Source organism: Sminthopsis crassicaudata, chromosome 4 (assembly GCF_048593235.1).
Source record: "Sminthopsis crassicaudata isolate SCR6 chromosome 4, ASM4859323v1, whole genome shotgun sequence".
NCBI lineage: Eukaryota > Metazoa > Chordata > Mammalia > Dasyuromorphia > Dasyuridae > Sminthopsis > Sminthopsis crassicaudata.
This window is the reverse complement of record NC_133620.1, coordinates 464,869,841-464,892,280: the sequence shown is the minus strand read 5'-3', so window position 1 is coordinate 464,892,280 and position 22,440 is coordinate 464,869,841. Positions and strand designations below refer to the sequence as shown.

The following is a 22,440-nucleotide window of genomic DNA, read 5'->3' as shown; positions in this document are numbered from 1 at the left end:
ATTTCCACAGGGCAATTTCTCAGAATAATGGCTGAGGACACTGGGCTGAAAATATGGCTATTCCCAAGGCTCCAGGGCTATCTCCACTAAGATCTGAGGGGGAGAGCAGTCGTTGTGGTGGTGATTTGGCTTGCCTGACCCTGGAATGGTAGCTAGTTGGCAGTTGGTGGGGATGGCTGGCTCCTATTCCACAGGAGTCACTTTATTTAAATACCCATCTATCTGTTTATTCTTTTACTCATATTTATTAGTATATATGCATATATATATATATATTTGTGTATGTATGTATTTTTGGTACATTGATAACTGCATAACTTAATAGAAAACACTTGAGGAAAAAAGAAGGGGAGCAAAGGTCATCATGAGCTGCATCCAACCCCTAAACTGGAGCAGAAGTTGACAAATCTACCAGAGCAGCAGTGTACAAGCCCTAACGGCAGCAGTCCCACTTCCACAGGAGAAACAAGGCAGAGAAAGAATACAGGCAGGGTGTGGCCAGAGGGCCTGCGGGCCCACAAGGGGCTTCTCCTAGGATTTGGCTAATAGTGACACAAGTTCTCAATATGTAACATCGGGGTCCTTTGCTCTCCATGTCTCACAGCAGCTCAGAGATGTCCAAGAGGGTTGGTTTTCTCCAATATATGCCTGATTCTGCCTCTGATGTCATGGGTAGAGGCGTCAGTAAGGTTGCATGGGAAATGGAGTTCAAAAAAGATCCCAAACATCATTCATGTGTAGAACCTAAGATCTGTACATGAGACATGTGTGCATGGGTGTATATATATGCATGTATGCCTATGTGTTCATGAGTGTGCATATAAACACATCTGTAGGTTTTACTTGATTCATGCATTTTGCATCCACTTTGTTTTGTAAGTGTGAATGGCTGAAGTAAACTTCTGTAATGTAACATCAAAAGTAAATATAACAAAATTAAAAAGATCAGATGGGATTCAAATAAAAAATATGAGAAGATACCCCATTGTGGTCTGAAGCCAAGAAAGATCTTTGATACAGATTGGAGCCTTCTAGACAATGAAGACGGGAAGATTGAAACTAGGAAATACCTGTGCAGGGATGTGATTGTAAATGTTTAAAAACCAGCTTTCTGAAAAAAAAAAATATATGACATATTTTTAAGCTTAACCTACATCATTAACATTTTCTGTCACTTTAAGTTTAGACCAATGGTCCTCAAACTTTTTAAATAGGGGGCCAGTTCACTGTCCCTCAGACTGTGGGAGGGCCGGACTAGAGTAAAAACAAAAGCTCACACTCTGTCTCTGCTCCTCACCCCATGTGCCATAACCCGGCGGGGGCATAAACGTTCTCAGTGGGCCACATCTGGCCAGCAGGCCGTAGTTTGATAACCCTTGGTTTGACTATCTGCAAAGTAGTAAATTAAGCCCCAAGTTAATAGTTTTTGATGATTTTTCAAGGTGTAAGTGGAAATTGGAAATTTTAAAAATCTGTTCTCTCTGTGAAAGATACCATCTAGGGGTTAGAATGATTATGCAACAAGCTAGCCAGTAACCAGGATAGTTTGCCAAGTCAAGAGTCCAGAAGCAAAAGAGGTGGTTCCAAGACCAGGCAATAAGCAGAGATTTGTATTGGAAATAAACATTAGTTAAGCCAATCTGCTATAGGCAACTGCCCTTTGGGTACTTCCTCCCCAGCCTTCTTAATTCTCTGAGGATGGACAGCTTCCCTGGCCATTCTATGGCTTTCTTTTGGTCTCTGAGCTACTGAAGATAGGTTTAAGGGTTTTCTTACAAGAGACAGGCTCAAGCACTGAGAAGAAAGGAGATATTCATCTAGAGTACCACCTCACACTTATTAGATTGGTTAAAATAACATGAAAAAATAACTGTTGGAGAGGGTGTGGAACACTAATGCATTGTTGGTGGAGTTGAGGAATGATCCAACCAATCTAGAGAGCAATTTGGAGCTATGCTCAAAGGTGTATAAACACTGCATACCCTGTGATCAAACAGTCTCAAAAAAAGGGAAAAGGATCCATATGTGCAAAAATGTTTGTGGCAGCTCTTTTTGTAGTGACAAATTGGAAACTGAGTTGGTGAATGGCTGAATAAGTTATGTAATGGAATATTACTGTTATATAAGAAATGAGCAGACTGATTTCAGAAAAGCCTAAAAAGACTTACATGAATTGATGCTAAGTGAAGTGAACGGAACCAGAAGTACATTGTACACAATAACAATATGTGATGATCAACTATGATGGACTTGGCTTTTTTCAACATTGCGGTGACTCAAGGCAATTCCGAAAGACTTGGAATGGAAAATGCCAGCTGTATCCTTAGAGAAATTTATGAATGTGGATCGTAGCATAGTATTTTCATCTATTTTTGCTCATTTTTTCCTTTCTCCTGTTTTTTTTTTCCCTTTTGGTCTAATCTTTCTTGTATAAATGAAGAATACAGAAAAATGTTTAAAAGGATTATACATATTTAACCTATATCAAATTGCCTGCTGCCTTGGTAAGGGGAAGGTAAAGGAGGGAGAGAGAAAAATTTGGAACACAAAGTCTTACAAAAATGAATGTGGAAAACTATATGTGTATTTAGAAAAATAAAATACTATTGAGGAAAAAATAAAAATTAGTTTCAAATAAAAAGCGTTTTTCTGTTAAGTTTCATGAAAACAAATGGAAAGACTGTGGTTCACTAACAAGTCAGTCCTTTCCTTCTCCCTCTACAGGAGCTGGATGCATTTGAGCCATATCCTATAGAGATAGTGCCTGGGGAAGTCTACCTGGGAACTTCTGCACAGGCTTGCAGTTCTCAAATTCATAAACATCTGAAAATCAAAGCTCATGTCAATGTCTGCTTTGAAACAACACCCTTGTAAGTAATGGGACTTCTGTGTGCTTGGTGGGAAACTGAGTCTTTTAAATTTATAACATGATTAGCAAAATATGCATATGCCCCTCAGAATTACAGAATCTAAGAGTTTCAAAGCCTTAGAGAACTCATTTAGCACAACTTCATCCCTAGTGCAGTACGTTGAGGTCATCTGAAGAGGCATCAGTGAATAAACATTTATTTATTGTTTATTAACAATTTGTTGATTGAGGTTTGCATTTGACAGTAAAGCTTTTTTGTAACATCATTTTGCCAAGGCCAAATATCCATAGAATTGACTGATGCCCATTGGTATATCCCCTGTCTAGATTTAAAAAAAAAAAAGAAAGAAAGAAAATTGGTCAATTTGTTAAATAATTCATTCAATCTAATTTTCTAAATTCCTTCTCTTACTAAGAAAACTCAGGAGAGTTATACTCAATCTATAATCCAGATATCAATTTCAGTTAGCACATATGTTCATATCTTTTCAAAAGCTGCAATTCTGTCCTGAAACTCATCCTCCCTGGGATTTTTAGCACTGGACAATTCCCTCAGTTGGTATTACTTGTAATTATAATAGCCTAGGGAAACACTTTAATCCAATTAATGGTACTTTTGTTGGTATCCAGAGAGCTTCAAGGGAAGTGTGGATTTAATTTTTTCTCTCTCCATTGTCATGTTTGAAATATTACACCTGTCTCTCAATGAGATGTGGACTCTACTATAGTTTTACGGGAGCAATTTTGAAAGATCCAATTTAATAATAGGAAGCAGACTCATCAATTGGAAAGCTTTCCCCCTCTAGTTAAAGTATAGTATCCTTCTAAAAGGCATTATTAGAAAAGAGAAGTGTTGGACTGAACTTTCTAAATCTTACCATATAAATATATAATCTTCTAAAAATGTTTTTGAAATCATTTCTGGAGGCCTTCAAAACAAAATATGCCAAATAAAGAGTGTCCCAAAAGTCTTAGTGTGATTTAAAGCTTATTAAAGCTAAAGAAGGAAAAGAAAGAAAGAAAGAAAGGGAAGAAGGAAGGGAAGTAAAGAAAAAAGGAAAGAAAGAAGGAAGGGAAGTAAAGAAAAAAGGAAAGAAAGAAGGAAGGAAGGAAGGAAAGAAAGAAAGAAAAGAAAGAAAGAGAAAGAAAGAAAAAAAGAAAGAAGGAAAGAGAAAGAAAGAAAGAAAAAGAAAGCAAGAAAGAAAAGGAAAGAAAAAGAAAGAAAAAAAAGAAAGAAAGAAAGAGAAAAAAGAAATGAAGGAAGGAAGAAAGAAAAGGAAGGAAGGAAAGAAGAGAAAGAAAGGAATGAAGAAAGAAAGAAAAAAGGAAGAAAGGAAGTTTTGTGAAAGCTGTAAATTGCATTAAGATTTTTGAGATACTTGGTATAGCTTAGCCTTTTCATGCTTACTCAGGTAGGTCAATCAAAAGTTATCTACCTAAGTTGAGCTCCATTGAAGCTCATGATGCTGTCAAGGTCCCAGACATGTATAATTTTTTTAGTTCTTGAGTTACCAAGATGGGAGGAGAGAGATAAAAATACTAAAAATCATAACTGGAATTTTAGATTTCTATAGTGCTTTCTATTTATCATCTCACTGGATTTTTACAATAACCCTGCGAGTTGTGCTGTAAGGTGTTATAATTGCCTATGAAAAGTTATGGGATCACCTGGCCAGTGTCAGAAGTGGGGTAGGAGGCCAAATCTTCCTGATCCCAAATCTGGAAGGCTTTATGGCAGAGGTGGCATCTGAGTTAGGCTTTAAGAGTTAAGGATACAAGAAGCAGAAGTTTATTGAGAAAATATGGAAGCGTGAAAGACCCAATGTGTCCAGGAGCCAGTAACTCTCCTCCCCGCCTGCCCGTGTCCTGTCTCTCAGAGGCTAGACTGTAACCCCTGCAAAGAAAGGATTAGGTATGCCTTGAATCTCCTGTGTCTGGCCCTGAAGGACCTCACAGACCTAGGCGGACTCCCTCCCATTTTATTTGGGGAGCTAGAGGAAGCACAGCATTGGTCAGAGTGCCCTGTCCGTGGTTACTCAGTAATAAGTGACTGAGTCAGGATTTGAATTTAGGTTTTCTGAAGTCAGATTCTTTGGTCTTTTCATAAAAAAAAAAAAAAAGTTTGCTGAGCTGAATTGGTTGTAATGAAGAGACTGTAGAGATTATGATCAGCTGTGGCTAAAGAGAAGAGGTTACGACCATAGTCTATGCCCAGAACGTGGGAAAATTGTTGTTCCGGTTATGGATCTCCTGGAAGCCAGTAAGGCATGTGCTAAAAGGTGGGCAAAGTTTCAAGACCAGCTGGTCCCCATCCTGAATGGGGGTGGCCTGCCCCTGCCCCCACTGCCACATGAGAAGAAGGTTCTCCCACCAAAATCTGTGGCTCCATTGGACAGTTCAGCAGCAGAAACAGATACGGTTTTATCTGTGGGAATGACATTAAAGATGAGTTTTTATGTTAGGATGATCTCCCCTCTCTACTCCAGCCAGACTGAAATATCTACTAACCAAACTTGTGCATCTTCCAGTTTTGCCTAACAATAAGTGAATATGATGAGGATCAGGCTGGTGGTGGGCAGCAGGTCAGTTCTGTGGCCATTGCTTCTGTACCTTCAGCCTGAGGACTTCTCAGGAAGAGTTCCCTATTCCTCTCCCTTCCTGATTTCTACTCCCTGCTGTGGCCTGTGTGAAGCTGGGCCTCAGGGCAGAAGTACAGCTGCCGCTCTAAGACACTGTCCCCTTGAAAGAGTCCCCCATGGATATGAACAGACAATTCTCAGATGATGAAATTGAAACTATTTCCACTCATATGAAAGTGTGTTCCAAATCACTACTGATCAGAGAAATGGAAATTAAGACAACTCTGAGATACCACTACACACCTGTCAGATTGGCTAAGATGACAGGAACAAATAATGATGAATGTTGGAGGGGATGTGGGAAAACTGGGACACTGATGCATCGTTGGTGGAGTTGTGAAAGAATCCAGCCATTCTGGAGAGCAATCTGGAATTATGCCCAAAAAGTTGTCAAACTGTGCATACCCTTTGACCCAGCATTGCTGTTATTGGGATTATATCCCAAAGAAATACTAAAGAGGGGAAAGGGACCTGTATGTGCCAAAATGTTTGTGGCAGCCCTTTTCATAGTGGCTAGAAACTGGAAGATGAATGGATGTCCATCAGTTGGAGAATGGTTGGGTAAATTGTGGTATATGAAGGTTATGGAATATTATTGCTCTGTAAGAAATGACCAGCAGGAGGAATACAGAGAGGCCTGGAGAGACTTAAATCAACTGATGCTGAGTGAAATGAGCAGAACCAGAAGATCACTGTACACTTCAACAACAATACTGTATGAGGATGTATTCTGATGGAAGTGGAAATCTTCAACATAAAGAAGAGCCAACTCACTTCTAGTTGTTCAATGATGGACAGAAATAACTACACCCAGAGAAGGAACACTGGGAAGTGAATGGAAATTGTTAGCACTACTGTCTATCTACCCAGGTTACTTATACCTTCGGAAGCTAATACTTAACGTGCAACAAGAAAATGGTATTTACACACATATATTGTATCTAGGTTATATTGTAACACATGTAAAATGTATGGGATTACCTGCCATCGGGGGGATGGAGTGGAGGGAGGGAGGGGATAATTTGGAAAAATGAATAAAAAAAAAAAAAAAAAAAGAAAGAAAGAGTCCCCCATGTCGACCATATCTGAATCAAAGAAAATAAGCTTAAAAAGTGCTTGATTAAGTTAATAAGCATTTAGTAAGTACCAAACAATATGCCAGATACCATTCTTGTTCTCAAGAAATAAATGGGGTGGTGGGGGGGAACATGCAAACAACTTATATATAAGATAATAACAATAATAGTTATATTATTATATTATAATATATTATGTTATAAAATAACATAATAGTATTTATGTGCACTTTAGGGTTGCCAGAGCACTTTACAAGTATTATCTCATTTGATCCTCACAGCAACTCAGCAGGTTAGGGGCTATTAACTGCATTTTCCAAGGAGGAAATGGAGGCAAACCTGAGTTGAGGAGCTTGCACAAAGTTGCACAACTAGTAAAGTGTCTGAGGTCCAGATTTGAAATCAAATCTTATTGGCTCCAGGCCTATCATTCCATCTATTGCCCCACCCAGCTGGAGATAATCTCAGAGGGAAGACACTAGTGATAAGGGGGATCAGTTAATGACAAGGTGTGTCACAAAGTCCATACTCAAAGCTCTTGCATCTTATTCATAGGAAAGACCTTCTCTCTCATTCACAGCCTGCTTGCTCTTTCACTTCTTTATAAAATACTACAATCTCCAAAGCCTGCCGGTTCCCCATAAGCCAGTTGAGAGACAGACCTAGGACCCAACAACGCCAAGATGACCTACATACGTTGTGTAAACCATCATCAGGGGAAAATGTAATTGTGAGAAGAGCTAGGCTGGTCCTATAACCAGACTGAGGGAGTGAAGAATGGCAGGCTGGTCAGAGGCAACCTAAAACAACTCCAAGGCCTAAAGGCAGGCCTCCAGCACATTGGACAGCTCCTCTTTGAAGGCTCTTTGATGGGGAATGAAGATAAATATTAAAGACAGCAAGGGATGGTGTGGCAGGTGAAAGGGGAAATCCAGTGGAATTTGGCCTCTGGGAGACAATCCTCCACAAAGAAGTCTCAAAGAGAAAAGGGAGTTTTTCTGAAAGACTTTTCCTGGGAATCACAGTGCTGAGTCAACCTGTCTGGCTCCACCAGAAACCGGTGGATGAAAGATGAAATGGCTGAGGAAACAAAGGTCCCAGCTTCTGAGCATATTGATTTACTAAGCAATGAGGGCCAATAACATAATAGATTGGGACCAGACCGCCTCAGCTTGGCACCGGACCCCTAATCCAGGGAGAGACAGATGTTTATGCATTAAGAGAAAATAATGAACAGGCTATACACCTGGATACAAGATTAGGCAACCTGATTTCTAAATGGAGGCAAGATTAGGGGCTTTTTGAGTTGGGAGAGGAAGAGTGAACAGGTGTAGTTCACTGAGGTGTCCCACTCCCCTCCCCCAAGAATCCAATCAAAGAAACAAGGAAATAGCAGCTGATCGACCAGTACAGGGCCAGTTTCCAGGTAAAATATATGGGTTGCTTGAGATGTATAATTGTGAGAAAACTCTTTGAATCTATCTTGGGATCTGCCTGGCTTTCTGGTCAGCGTAAGTTAAGTCCTTAATGAAGGGGTCTCTAAGCAACAAGTAGAGGTGGTCCAACTTCCCAGTCATGCAGGGCCAGGTTGAAACCATGCAGTAAAGTTTTTATACAAGACAGAAATTGGAGCAGACCCATTATTGAATAGAGAGGGAACTGAGTGGCTCCAGAGTTGTCACTAGGTGGAGGCAGTATGGTTTACCAGTTTCCACAATGACAAGTGAGGGATTGGGGTTGTAATCTGCACCTTCTGAAGGGGAAAACTTAAGCACTTGTGTTAAAGGGATACCCTGTCTGCCAACCAGAAAACCCAACTATCGAAAAGAATTCATTCTGTAAGGGTTCTGAGGACAGAAGTTTTGCCATATCTTAACAATCATCATGAAAGGAACGGCAGTGTGGTGGGTGGGGTAGATTGCTAGATTTATAGGAAGGAGGACTAGGGTTCAAACTTTGCCTCTGACCCATGATTCTGTAACTACTGGATGATGACTGTTAGTTCCAACAACTTTCTGTGACTATAAACTGAGTTGTGTCAGTCATCAGTCAAATCCCCTAACGTCTCCCAGTGTCAGGGAAAGAGCTCTGGGATCCAAGTCCATATCCTCCCTCTAACACTTCATGAGTGGCCTTGAACAAGTTCCTTCAACTTTCAGGGCCTCAGTTTCTTCATCTGTCAAATAAGTGGGTAGACTAGATGTCCTCTTTCCACTTCCTTATGGTTCTAAATCTTGCTTCTATGATCCACAGTAATAAAGAATTAGGGAGTTCTAAGTAGTCATTGTAGCCTTAGCAAGCCAAAAGCTGGGTTCCAGTTCCCCACTAGGATTTACATTGTGGTTCCACGTCATTCATCGGGCATATCTGACAATAGCAACCTAAGCTCTCCAAAGGCTCCCTGGGGAAGTGATGGGAGGGTGTTGGATGTTCCCTTCCAGTCCCTCCTGAGAGATGCAGTGATTTTCATACTCAACAGATATTTCTCACTGGCTCAAAGGTTTTGAAAAAAGTAAAAGCCAATTCCCCGCAACATTGTTTTGTGGAGATTTTCCTCTTAACCAGTCGTGAAAGTCTGAAGGTGGATTTAAAAAAAAAAAAAAAAAGAACCTAAATTAGATTCTGCCCACACAATAGCTTTGTGAGCTTAGGAAACTCAATTTCTGGGCCTCAGTTTCCCCCTCTGGAAAATAGAGATGACAATCCCTCCCATATTTCCTAGGTTTGTTGAATGAGAGTGTAGGTGGAAGTCAGCACTATGGGAATGAGTATTGCGAACTAAGAGCCAATTCTGGGCCCACTTTTTAATTCCTTGGCCCATCTAAACCTACCAGGAAGCCAAGGAGTTGACCTGGTGATTTTTCTTCGTCTGTCAGGGTCCTTGGCCAGGGAGGGAGTTGTGAAGAATTTGCTGTGGGAGGGCAGAAGATGAGAGATCTGAGTCAGCTTCCTAAGCCTCCTAATTAAACCACAATCCCTGCCCTCCAGTTATAGCAGAGACGAGAGGGCAGGAGGCAGATGCTTCTGGCTCTCTCTGGCTGTACAAGTCACGTCCAGGGGTCTGCCTACCGTGGAAGCAGATGCTTTCATAAGGGCCGATGATGCTGGTGAGATGAAGCAGAGAGGCCGCCGGAGACCCTCAGACTGACCCCAGGAAGGAATGACTGAGTTAACAGACTGGACAGAAGGTGGGGATCGGCTGTTCTCTGCCTGCAGAGACTTGGATAAGAGAAAACAGAGTTATGTGCAGCGGGAGGCGTTTGTCCATGGAGGTCAGGGTACAAGAACGGTCCCGGGCTTTCCCATCTCTTCTCACCTCAATGGAAATCTGAGAAGTGCTGGAAGCGGCCCCCAGAGGTGGGGGGACAAACGGAAGGGGATTTGTGAGATAGCACTGGACACTGAAGCACAGTGCACAAGGATGTGAAGAGAGCTTCCCCCTGGGAGACTTTTCTTCTTCCATGACCCTGGACCAAGGCTTCTGGCGACCACACAGGGCACAGAAAAGGGACAGCCTCCGGGATGGGACTGAGTGCTGGAGACCCAACTTCGGCTTAAATCGAGGTGCTCAGCGGCTGCTTTTCGGGCCTCCACTTCCAGAAGAGCAGTCATAACTGAGACGGGGGATTGTGGATGACTCTGAGAGTCCATGAGCTGATGACCAGGAGCCAAGGCAAGGGGCCCAGACCAGGAGTCAATATCCTTCTGAATCTCCCTGGTGCCTGGAGACGAAGAGGAGAGGGCCTGGCACCCACCGAATATCACCTCGGCTAGTGAGCTGCGGGCGAAGAGAGCCCTCCCCTCTTTTACCCTGGGGGCCCAGACATTAAGTCTTCCTTAATCCTCTCCACAACCTGTGGAAATAAGCGAATCGGCACTAGACTTCCCTTCACTGTCACTATCTTCAATAAATTGTATGTTCAGTCAACCACCAGACATTTATTAAGCGCCTACTGTGTGCCAGACATTCGGGGGACACAGACAAAGGCTAAAGATGGCCTCTTTCCTCAAGGACATCACACTTAAATGAGAGGAGAAAACAAGTCAATATATACCATCATATACCAGCCATACCCCGGCTAACTAGGAAATAATCCTAGGAGAGAAGGCCATAGAATTGGGAAAGACTTCTTATAGAATGTGGGACTGACCTGGGATTCCAAGTGGGCTGAGGAGATTCCAGATTCAGGTTTGGGGGGAGATCTGTAGATTTCCAATTTTTAATCTCATCCCCTAGTGTAAATTCCAAACCATTCAGGGAAATGGCCTGAATACTTTCAGGCTGAGCTCCCTCTAGTGGCCACTGTGGAGACGGCAGCCTTTTGGAAGATGACCATGTTACACCAGAGCAGCAGCAGTGGCTACTGGGAGAGTGGCTCCTGGTCTGGAGATTCTATTTGCTGAATAAGTGAACAGCGTGGGCTCACACTGTCTTCCTCCAGCAGGGAAGTGCCCGGGAATCCCGAGGCAAGGCGCTTCCTTTCCACGGGGAGCCTTACGCACGCGTATTTGTTGTTATATATACGTATATATTATACGTTATACGTATATGTTATATACGTACGCGTATTTGTTGTTATTTTTCAGCTGCATGTGACTCTCTGTGATCCCATTGGAGGTTTTCTTGGCAAAGGTAGTGGAGTTAATGGAGTGCTTGGCCATTTTCTCCTCCAACTCATTTGACAGGAAAGGAAACGGAGGCAAACAGGGTTAAGTGACTTGCCCAGGGTCACCCAGATAGTGAGTGTCTGAGGCCGGATTTGAACTCAGGAAGAGGAGACTTCCTGATTTCAGGCCCGGGATTCTATCCACCCTATTCCTAGCTGCCCAGATACACATATAAGTAGATATAAAAGTATGTCTGTCTTTACAAGTACATAATAAGTAGTTACAAAATATATCCATGTATACAAGTAAATACAGCTTCTGAAAGGATCCGGGAAAGGCTCATGTTGGAGGATCATCCAAGCTGAGCTTTGGAGGAGACCAGGGGTTGGTTCTAAGAGGTCAGAGGTGAGGAGGGGCTGCTTCTAGACTGGAGGCAGAGCCTGGACAAAGGTGGGGAGATTGCAGATGTGGAGCATGAAGGAATGTCAGGGAGCCCGGGTGCACCAAGCCTGGAAAGCTGAGCAGAAGCGCCACTCGCAGGGCTCTGAATGCCGGGCAGACAAGTTTGCTCGGAGGCCGTGGGGAGAGGAGTCACTGAGTGAGAGAATGAAGACGTATAACGAGGAGTCCCTTTCTATAGCAAGGCTCCAAACAAAACTTACATCTCGGTGACCAGTTTGTCCTACTCACCTTCCCCAGACCATCTCAGGGGCCTGTCATGGGTCCACAGGGAAAGTTCTGCTTTCAGGTGCTTGTTAAATGATCCACAAAATAGACTACTCCATTTGCTTAGAGATTCTCTGTCGGAGAGGGGCAGCTAGGTGGCGCAGTGGATAGAGCACCAGCCTTGAATTCAGGAGGACCCGAGTTCAAATCTCGTCTCAGACACTTAACACTTCCTAGCTGTGTGACCCTGGGCAAGTCACTTAACCCCAGCCTCAGGGGAAAAAAAAAAAAAAAAGATTCTCTATCCAAGGTCCAAGAACTAGGGTGGTCAGGCCAAAGCCAGGGAAAGTACCAGTGGAGCCATCCCACTGTACTATGCCCCAAATAAAGGGCATAAGGAAATATACCTCTCTGATCCAACCACCAATATTTATAGGAAAAACAACTATAACTGATGGAGGGATTATATTCAATTGTATTGTTGTAGAACCAGAAGGGACCCAGAGGTCGTAACAGATGGGGAAGCTGAGACTCAGAAAGGTTAAGCCATCTCTTCAGCTCACACAGCCCGGGAGAATCAAAGATTGGATTTTAATTCAGCTTTCTACCTCCAAGCTCAGTGCCCACTTTACCACAAATGCACCTTGTTCCTGCCCAAAAACATTCAGTTTTGACCCATTGCCTCTCAGGAGCTTAACTTGATATTCAAAGCTCTCTACAATCTGGACCTAACTGAGCCTCTCTGGCCTTCCAGTCCATCATGTCCCTCTCAGTCCTGCTAGGGCCATTCTCTGTTCACCAAACCCATCCAGCAGTTCCCATGTCTCATGCTCCCCAGTTGAAATTGCTCTCAGTTCTGACCCCATTGCCAAATCTAGTGATCTCTTATTAGTCATCTTGCTCCATCTTTTGGTAACATTGCACTTCTCCCTCTTCCATCTTGTCTCTTCCCTTGATTTTGTTTTCACTCTTCCCTTCTGGTCTTCCTCCTACCTCTCTGATGCTCCTGTCTCTTTTCTAGTTCCCCTTCCTTCTCCCACTTTGAGTCTGTCTCACCCACCTCTTTTTCTTTCTTGGCTAACTTCCTAATTTCTTTGTTTCTCTTAATGGTGCCCATCAAATCTGCCATCAAAATCCCCAAGACATTTTTGATTCCCCCTCCCCCACCTCTGTTTCCTCCGTATGTCCAGCAGCCTGCTTCCTGCATCTCCCTATTGTGGCTTTCCATGTTTTGGAGTAAAACGGAATGTGTTTGAATAGCTCCATCATGTCCACAAAGCACCAGCTTTAGGATGATCGCTGTGCTGAATTGTCAAGTTGACTTTCCTGATAACAGCTGAGCAATGCAACACTGTGAGCAGGTACTAAATTTGGAGCTAGGGGTCCTGATTTTGAATCCCTTCTGTCACTTCCCGCTTATTTTGAACAAGTCACAATCTTTCTGAGCCTCAGTTATCTTATCTGAAAAAGAAGTGAGTTGAATTAAATCTCCCCGTGGTTGTTTCTAGTTGTAATCTGTGGCCCTAAACTGCTGAGCTGAAATAAAGCTGTTTGCTATGTAAAACATTACTCAGATCAAAATCTTGAATATAAATCACTTTATATTCAAAAGGCCACATCCCACTCTTTTCCTGTCCACATTATGCTTTCTGAAGTCAACTTCTCCTTCCCCCTCTTCAAATATTACTCAAATTATCAATCTAAATTATAATCTGTCTGGTATAACCCTACGTGTGCTCAGTCCAAGCTCCAGGGAGTAAGCTCATCTATCTGTCCACCTAATAATGATCGACTTGTACTTTGATATCAGTTCATTTCTTTGTTACTCTGCCCTGCTCCCTGCTGCTTTGGCATTTCTTCGGCCTTCTGGAGTATGGACAGTCTCTTCCCGTTGATGTCTAGTAAAACCATGCCAGGGAAGCATTCTGTGTCTTATACATCAACAGATAAAATATTTGGAGAAAAATAAACTAGTCATTTCTAAAGATAAATGAAAACTAGCAATTTCTTTGTTCACTCATGAGTAACTCTTCATAATCCCCTTTGTATTTTCTGGACAAGAAACTAGAGTAACTTGCCATTTCCTTCTCTTGCTCATTTTCCAGATGAGGAGACTGAGGCAAAAGGGGGTTAAATGACTTGCCCAGGATCACACAGCTAGTTTGTGTCTGAGGTCAGATTTGCATTCAGGTCCTCCTGACTCTAGGGCCCTACACTCTGTACATTACAGTACCATATTGCTGCCTGAAATTCTAGCAAAAGGGCCCAGTTGCTATTCAAGACTTCAGATATCTTTGATCCTGTCTTTTCTTTCTCCTGGCTTCAGCTGGTCAACTCTGCTGACATAACCACTGTCAAGTCCTGTCCATTATTCACTTGTAATCCTTCCTCTTTACTTTCAGTGCTATCATGTTCAGACTCCCACCATCTTTTTCCGCCTGGCTTAATATAGCACCCTTCTGACTGATCTCTTTACCTCCACTTCTTCTCTTTATAACCTAATAGTTCAAAATGCTGTCAGAGTAATCTCTCTCATACACAGGGCTGATCCCCATTATAGCCCTGTTCAAAGCCCCCTTTTTTTTGGCTTTCCACTTACTTCAGAATAAAAGGCCTTGACTGGTACTTAAGGCCCTTTACCAGTTAGCTTTAACCTATTGGACTAGATCAGAAGAAAACAAAAAAAGTTATTATAGAGAGTCAAGTCCAAAGACAAACGAGGCGCTAGGAAGCTAGGGGAATCTAGAGGCCCTTGTTGAGTTAAAAGTCAGCCTGAATAAAGCACATCCATGCTTGAAACACCTGCCAGATGTGATGGCAGGGCTCTGTCAGCAATCAGTAAAAGGCCACAGGAATGGTAGCTGGGCCATGGGACTAGAAAGGGCCAGTGCTGAACTCATGCTTCAAAAAAGAAAAAAGAAAAAAAAAAAGAAAAAAAGAATAGAATTTGGCAGCCATAATTTGGTAAGCTTAACCTCAGCTCTTGGAAAGATTCTAGAAGGTATTATCAAATGGGGTCATTTGTGAACAACTCTTCAATGGTAGACATTTAAAAAAGGAAACGCCAGCATGATTTAATCAAGAATGAGTCAAACCAGACTAACTTTATTTCCTTTTTTGGACAGGTCATTAGCCTCCAAAAAGACTTCAACAAGCTAGATCTAGGAGACCAAGAGCATGACATTTAATAGAGATAAATATAAAGGCGTACACTCAAGTGCAGACGTACACATGCAGGATGATGGAGACACAGCCAGCTAGCATCTCAGTGAAGATGATCTGGGATTTCAGTACAGTGATTCTAAATGCTCAGACTGTCAGCAGGGTGATCATAGCAACCAAAAGTCGTATTCAATCTTGGTCAACCTTGAGTGTGATGGGATGTGAAACCCTCACAGATCACATAGAGAGTGTTATATTCAGTTCTGGTGCCATATATTGGGAAGGAGGTTGATCATGTGGAACATATTCAGAGAAGGAGAACCAGGAGGATGATGGGGGTCAAGACCATGCCATAGTAAGATGGGAGAAAAAAAGGCTTGGGAAATGGGAGATAGGAGATTGAGTTATCTTTCAGATCCTATGAGATGAGGAAGAGGGACTTAATCTGTTTTGATTGATCCCCCCAAGTTTAAGAAAGAAAAAGTTTCAGAGAAACATATTTTGTTAAGTAAAGGAAAAACTGTGTCACAGTTGCTTGAATTGAAGGAGAATGAGCTGACTTGAATTGTAGTCACCACAGTTCAGTGGAGAGAGAGAGAGATCAACTGTGGAGCCAGAGAACAAGCTCTGACTTCTCCTAGCAGGTAATTTCTTGGCCCTGGGCTGCAGTTTCTTCAGCTATCACTGAAGAGGTTAGACTCATCGACTACCAAGGACTCTTCTAGATCCCAGGAAGCAAAGGTTGGATGACCCTCTTGTTAAAGAGAAATTCCTGAACAGCTCTGGTCACTGAGGTCTCTTCCAGCTCCGAGACTCTGTGGTTTGACAACTTTTTAGCTTGAATGAATGTATGTCCTCAGCTCTTCAGCCATTCTGAACACCTCACTGGTCTCCAGTTTTGTTCTGATCTCTCTCACTTCTTGTCCTTGTGCATGTAAGGAAACATAGTGGATAAAAGATGAACCTGAGTTCAAATCCAGCTTCAGACACTTAACTAACTATGGGATTCTGAGCAAATCATTTAACCACTGCCCGCTTTAATTTCCTCATCTGTAAAATGGGATAATAGCATTTGTCTCCCACGATTGTTGGAAGGAACAAATGAGATATTTATAAAGCACTTTACAAATTCTTCAGTGTTATATGAAAGGTTGCTATTGTTATGATCGTTGTGTTGCCCACTGTCAGTAGAATGTGCTGACTTCTCTCGCTATTGGCATCCTTTCACTGCCCAGCTCATATCCCATTTGCTCTAGGAAGTCTTTCTGGATCCCTCAGCTAATTTTTCTTAGCAAGTCATCCCTTTCTAGCTGATATTATAGTTGCCTGGATATTCAGAGGGTCCCAAAAATCTTAGTGCAATTTGAAAGCTTTTAAAACTATTCAGAGGGGGCAGCTGGGTGGCACAGTGGATAGGGCACCAGCCCTGAAGTCAGGAGGACCTGAGTTCAAATATGGCCTCATAACACTTGTAGCTCTGTGACCCTGGATAAGTCAATTAACCTCAATTGTCTCAGAAAAAAAATATAGCTAAAACTATACAGAGACTTGTGGATCACCCTGTAGATCTCACTGTATTCCCTATGTCTAGCCCAGTGCCATACAGACACGAAACTCGTGGTGATTATTGAAATAACCTTGAAATAATCATTGGAATCCGGACCCTCCAGAGCCCAAGTCAAAAAGCAGCCTCTCTTTGTTGACACATGTGAATGTCCCTTTTTTGAATTCCCATTACACTTGGGACTGTTCCTCTCTCAGGCACTCTCACACTCTTTGTAATATTATTTTAACTTACATATAATCTTCTCTCCCTTCTATTAGACTGTGTGAGAACACAGCCCTTCCCGTTCAGCCTTAGATCAGGGGTTCTTGCCGTGGGATCCACAGTCCATGAATAGATTTTAGGGAGTCTATGAATTTGTTATTGTTGTTTTGATATTTTGGTTACTTTATTTCAATAGAATTGGGTTTTTTGTGTGTGATCTTATATATTTTATGCATTTAAAAAGATGATTCTTAGAAGGGGTCCAGAGACTTCACCAGCCTGCCTAAGGGGTCCAGAATCCAAGATTGCTGAAGAACCTGAGCTAGATAGATGGTGAGACAGACAGACAAACATATGCTAAGTGTTGCAGTTACAAATAAAACCAAACTGGTCCCTCTCCTCAAGGACATAAGACAAGACATAAAGAAGAGTTGGGAAGCTGCTTGGAGAAGAGCCCTGGAGAAGGAGGAAGAGGTCAGACAGGACTGAACGTGCCTGAACTCCTTCCTAAATTAGGGATCTCAGGGAAGGAAAGGAGAAAGGGCCCAGACAAGAGGTTTCTCCAGGGCGATGTGGTGATGGGTGAGGAGAAACAGGAGTCAATGGATCAATCAGTATTCAGTAAGGGCCTACTATGTGCAAAATACTATGCTAAGCTAAGAGTCCAGAGCAGAAGTCCACATCCTATCTACATTTTGCAGGGGATGGGGGCAGGAGGGAATGAGGGGATAGGGGAGTAAGACCGGACCCATGATCTCATTGGCAAAGGAAACTCAGGGAGAAAAAACTGCCACTGCAGCCTGCCTCCTGCAGTCTAGAGCATCGTGCAGCTTCTGGGGCCCAGGACAGTCTCCCTCTGAGAGCAGCTTTCTCTTCTAGAAACCACGCTGCCTCTCCCATGCGGCCAGAGTGCGGCCGAACTTACAGTTGCTGACCCCCTTCCTGTGTGTATCTACTTTAGCTTTCAGGGCGATAAGAATAAACTTCTTCAAATAGAAGTGACGGACTCCCCCGAAGAGGATCTTTTGTCTCACTTCCGGCATACCTCTCACTTCATAGGTAAGCATGGCCATGCTTGGGGGGCCCACAAGCAGAGAGAAGTCATTCAGGGGAGCAGTGTGCTCTCTGGCTGTGGTGGATGTGGCCTCCGACACAGCAGATGAGGAGTGTCAGCGTATCAGAAGGCCGGAGGCCGTGTCCCTAGGCTTCCCTTCACTAGGTCCCCAGTGGTTCTCCTTGATGGATAAGCTCCCTTTTCCCATTCTTGGAAAAAGACTGATCAAGGAATCTCTTCAATGGAGTGCAGCTGGAGGGAGGTATATCAGATAGATTGAATGTGATGGGCCCGGGAGGGGGGAGTAGCCACTGAGCACCTGGTACCCATAATTCAGGCAGTGCTTTGCCAGGGACGCAGAGCCAGTGTTACGAGAGCATGTTCAGCAGCACGTCTGGGTCCGTGAGCAGCACCTGCCATATGACAAGTGTCAGAGAATCATGAGGAGGGAAAGTCATGACCTGTCCGCCCCAAGGCTGGAGAGCACCCCCCCCCAGTCCTTGGTGCCCTGCTCCCTCTCCCTCTTCCCCATCCCTGAGTCTTCAGGGTTGCTGTTGGTTCTGAAATAGTTTCCTCTAAGGTAAAGTGGTTGACTCCTGTCTTCCTGCTCTTTGCATATGTCTTGCACAAATGCACCACAAGAGGAGGCAAAAGAATGAAAATACATAGGGAAAGAGAGAAAGAGTCTTTTAAATGGGTCCCCCCTTTCACAGGGGCTTAGGGCAAACAAAAGAGAACAACTGAGCTATATTTCATGTACAGCAGCTAGGAAAACAGCAGTTAAACTACCAGGCCTGGAGTCAGCAAGACCTGAGTTCAAATCCAGCCTCAGATACCTCCTAGCTGTGTGACTGTGGGCAAGTCACCTCACCCCGTCTACCTCAGCTTCCTCATTAGTCAAATGACTTGGAGAAGGAAATGGCCAAGAAAACCTTAAAAGACTCATGAAGAGTCAGGTAAGACTGAAAACAAGAAGTGACCCAAGTCCCAAAGCCCTTTGAAATGATACTCTGCTCATTGGTGGAAGTCAGTCCCCCATGTAAGGAGCAGGATAGAGCTGACAAGAGTGGAGAGAAGACAGTTCCCTCTCTTGGTCTCTTCTGCAGCCTCAAGATCATCTTTTTCTTTCTTTTTTGAAATTGTATTTTCTTGGGGCAGCTGGGTGGTGCAGTAGATAGAGCACCAGCCCTGAAGTCAGAAGGACCTGAGTTCAAATGGCCTGGCTGTGTGACCTTGGGCAAGTCACTTAACCCCAAATATCTCAGCCCCAAAAAAAAGAGAGAGAGAGAGAAAAATTGTATTTTACTTTCCCCCCAATTACATATCAATTAAATTTTTAGCTCATTTTTAGAAGATTTTGAGTTCCAAAAATTTGCTCCCTCTCTCCCCTCCCCTCCCACTTCTGAAAATTTGACATAGATTAAACACATGTTATCAGCATAACATGTCCATATTGGTCATAGTTTTGAAAGAAGAAACAAATCAAAAGGGAAAAAAGCACAAAAAAGAATAAAGTTAAATGAAAAAAGTCTGCTTCACTCTGTATCCTGAGTCCATCAACTCTTTCTCTGGATGTGGAGAGCATTTTCCTTCCTGAAGCTTTGGTACTTGTCTTGAATCACTGTGTTCTTGAGAAGAGCAGAGTCATTCAGAGGTGATCGGGGCACAGTCTTGCTGTTACTGTGTACAGTGATCTCCTGGTTCTGCTCATTCCACTCAGCATCATTTCATGTAAGTCTTTCCAGGTTTTTCTGAAATCCATTCACTCATCATTTCTTAGAGCACAAAACATTACATTTATATATCATAGCTAGTTGAGCCATTCCCCACTTGTGCCTCATCCTCTTAATTTCCAATAGTTTGCCTCCACAAAAGATGTACTATGAATATTTTTGCATGTGTAGGGCCTTTTCCCTTTTTTATGATCTCTTTGTAGTGGTATTGCTGGATCAAAGGGCAGGCCATGTACAGTTTCATTGCCCTTTGGGCATAGCTCCAAGGTGCTCTCCAGAATGGTTGAATCAGTTTACAACTCCACAGCACATTAGTGTCCCAATTTTCCCACATCCTCTCCAACATTTTCCTTTTTTGTCATATTAACCCATCTGATGGGTATGAGGTGAGATGTTTTAATTTGCATCAGAAAGCCAAGTTACAATGTCAGACTATAAAAGATCTGCTCATTCTATAGCTCCTTCCTAACTCCTTTTTAGGGTTAGCCCATATATGTACTTCTAAAGTTCGCAAGGTCACTTAGACTTGCTCTCATAGGCTAATCCATTCCCATTAAGCTATGAAACAATATGGTTCTTTTCTTCTTGTGCAAAGATGATGGCAAAGAGTTGGAAAAGAATTATACAGTGTATAGAAAATATGTAAAGATTGCAAGATAACTTTATTCAATATCAATATTAGTAAATATAGTATTGGAGAACCTGAGTTATATTCATCCTGACATTCTTGATATAAAATAAACCAGAAGGCAGAAACAAATATCATCAAAATGGTAGGACTGGTCACAGGTGGGTTTTTTTTTTATTTTTTTTTTCACTATTTTTTTTATTTTTATAATTATAACATTTTCTTTGACAGTACATATGCATAGGCATTTTTTTTTACAACATTATCCCTTGTACTCTCTTCTGTTCTGAGTTTTTCCCCTCCTTCCCTCCACCCCCTCCCCTAGATGGCAGGCATTCCCATACATATTAAATATCTTATAGTATATCCTAGTGGGTTTTTTTTTAAATCAAACTTGACTAGTTTTTAATTTTCTGTTTCCACAACAGAATGGAATTATGTACTTTGAGAAATATGTGTTCAAACAGAAATGTATATAAGAGACAGAGAAAAACATATGTATATATATATATATATGTATGTATATATGAATATAGGAAAAGTAACTAAAAAGTAAAACAAATATTATACATATAAATCTATTATTATATTACAATACAAAATTGTAGGACATCATATTGTACCAAAATGATGTTCTGTTCAAAGGTACATATTTAGTTCCCACCCCAATGTGGCCATAAAATCATTGTACCAGATCTTCTCCCTCAGGGAAATCATTTTTAGGTAAAGTCATTTAGGTTTTGGGGCAGCTTGGTGGCACAGTGGATAAAGCACCAGCCCTGAAGTCAGGAGGATCTGAGTTCAAATTTGACATCAGACACTTAACACTTCCTAGCTGTGTGACCCTGGGCAAGTCACTTAACCCCAGTTGCCACAGCAAAAAAAAAAAAAAAAAAAAAAAAAAAAAAAAAAATATATATATATATATATATATATATATATATATATATATATATATATATAATTTGTTTCAAGTATCAAATGCTGGTGTAAAATCAGTGTCAAAAAACCCTGAAGTAACATAATTCGAAGAGGAGGATGTGGATGATTTTCGTTTTAAATCATTTTCACAAATAACTAGAAACTTGCTCATTTCATAGAAGTATCAATAGAAGTGGGCAATTTCCCTCCTCACCACAGGCAGTTCATCAGTCATTCACTCACCCAACAAGCGTTTGTTATGAGAAGATACCCAAACCAATAGTTGATATATAATAATCATACACATATTTTGTCAACTTTCATAACCCACAATGACCAAGTAAATAGTTGACACCTATGATCTGTATAGGTGGTTCTTGTGAGACAAATAAAGTGATTGGTTAGAGTTGATTTTATTGTGTACCAAAGGCAAGAAGAAATATTCTTTTGGAGGACATGTGTTCATCTTGTATAGCAGTGCTCGTGACAGGGATTTGAAAAGAAAACCACTATAAAATTAATTGCAGGTTAGGCACTTTCATCTGTAACAAAGGATAAGAGAAGAATTTATATCAAGGATTCGGTCACACTCTTCCCTATTAAATTAAAAAAAAAACAACTTTGTTTAGTGAGAATAGGTAAGGATAGTAATGAACACACTGGAAAATATGCAATCGCATTTTAAGTGATGTGAATGACTCATTACTTCTATGAGGGTCATCTCTCATCAGCTGATGGGACCCAGACCACCAATTTGTTAAGAGCAAATTTTGAAATTAATACAAGGCTTAGAGAATACATATAAGGGACAAACAAGAAAAAGAAAACTGAGGAAAAGATGTAGCATCATCCATCTGGACCCCTGCTGCATCGGACTCTACAGACTCTTCCTGGATGTTTCCTTCTCACTGGGTTTTGGTGATGTGGCTATCATCTTATACTCTTCCTATCCATTTGACTGCTCATTTTCAGTTTCCTTTGATGACTCGCATTGAGGAAATCACATGTAATATTTCATTCCTATAGACTCCTACTTTTTCAAAAGAATGGGGGTGGATGTTGGACTTTATCAAGGATTGTTGAGATTATCTCATTGATTATCAAACTTGTTGAACTCAAACCAGCCTCCTAATTTCCCTCTATAAACACAAAACCTTTAAGGAGCTGAAGATGCAGTTCAATGCTGGGCTCTACACTTTTTTTTTTTTTTTTTTTTTTTTTTTTTTTTTTTTTGCTATTTTTGCCTGGAAGCTCCCGGTCTTCAGCTAAAAAGCTTGTTTGGGTGTTCAGGTTCTAGAGACAGGGCCATTTGACAG

General features: G+C 41.9%; 1 protein-coding gene across 3 annotated transcripts in view; it reads left to right on the top strand.

The window, feature by feature from the left end:
- Positions 1-22,440, top strand: part of STYXL1 (serine/threonine/tyrosine interacting like 1) — a 48,802-nt gene that overhangs the window by 18,152 nt on the left and 8,210 nt on the right. For all 3 annotated transcript variants that reach the window (XM_074264127.1, XM_074264126.1, XM_074264128.1), the window contains exons 6-7: positions 2,725-2,870; positions 17,750-17,847. In XM_074264127.1, the coding sequence (XP_074120228.1) occupies positions 2,725-2,870; positions 17,750-17,847 (244 nt within the window). The remainder of the gene's footprint in view (positions 1-2,724; positions 2,871-17,749; positions 17,848-22,440) is intronic.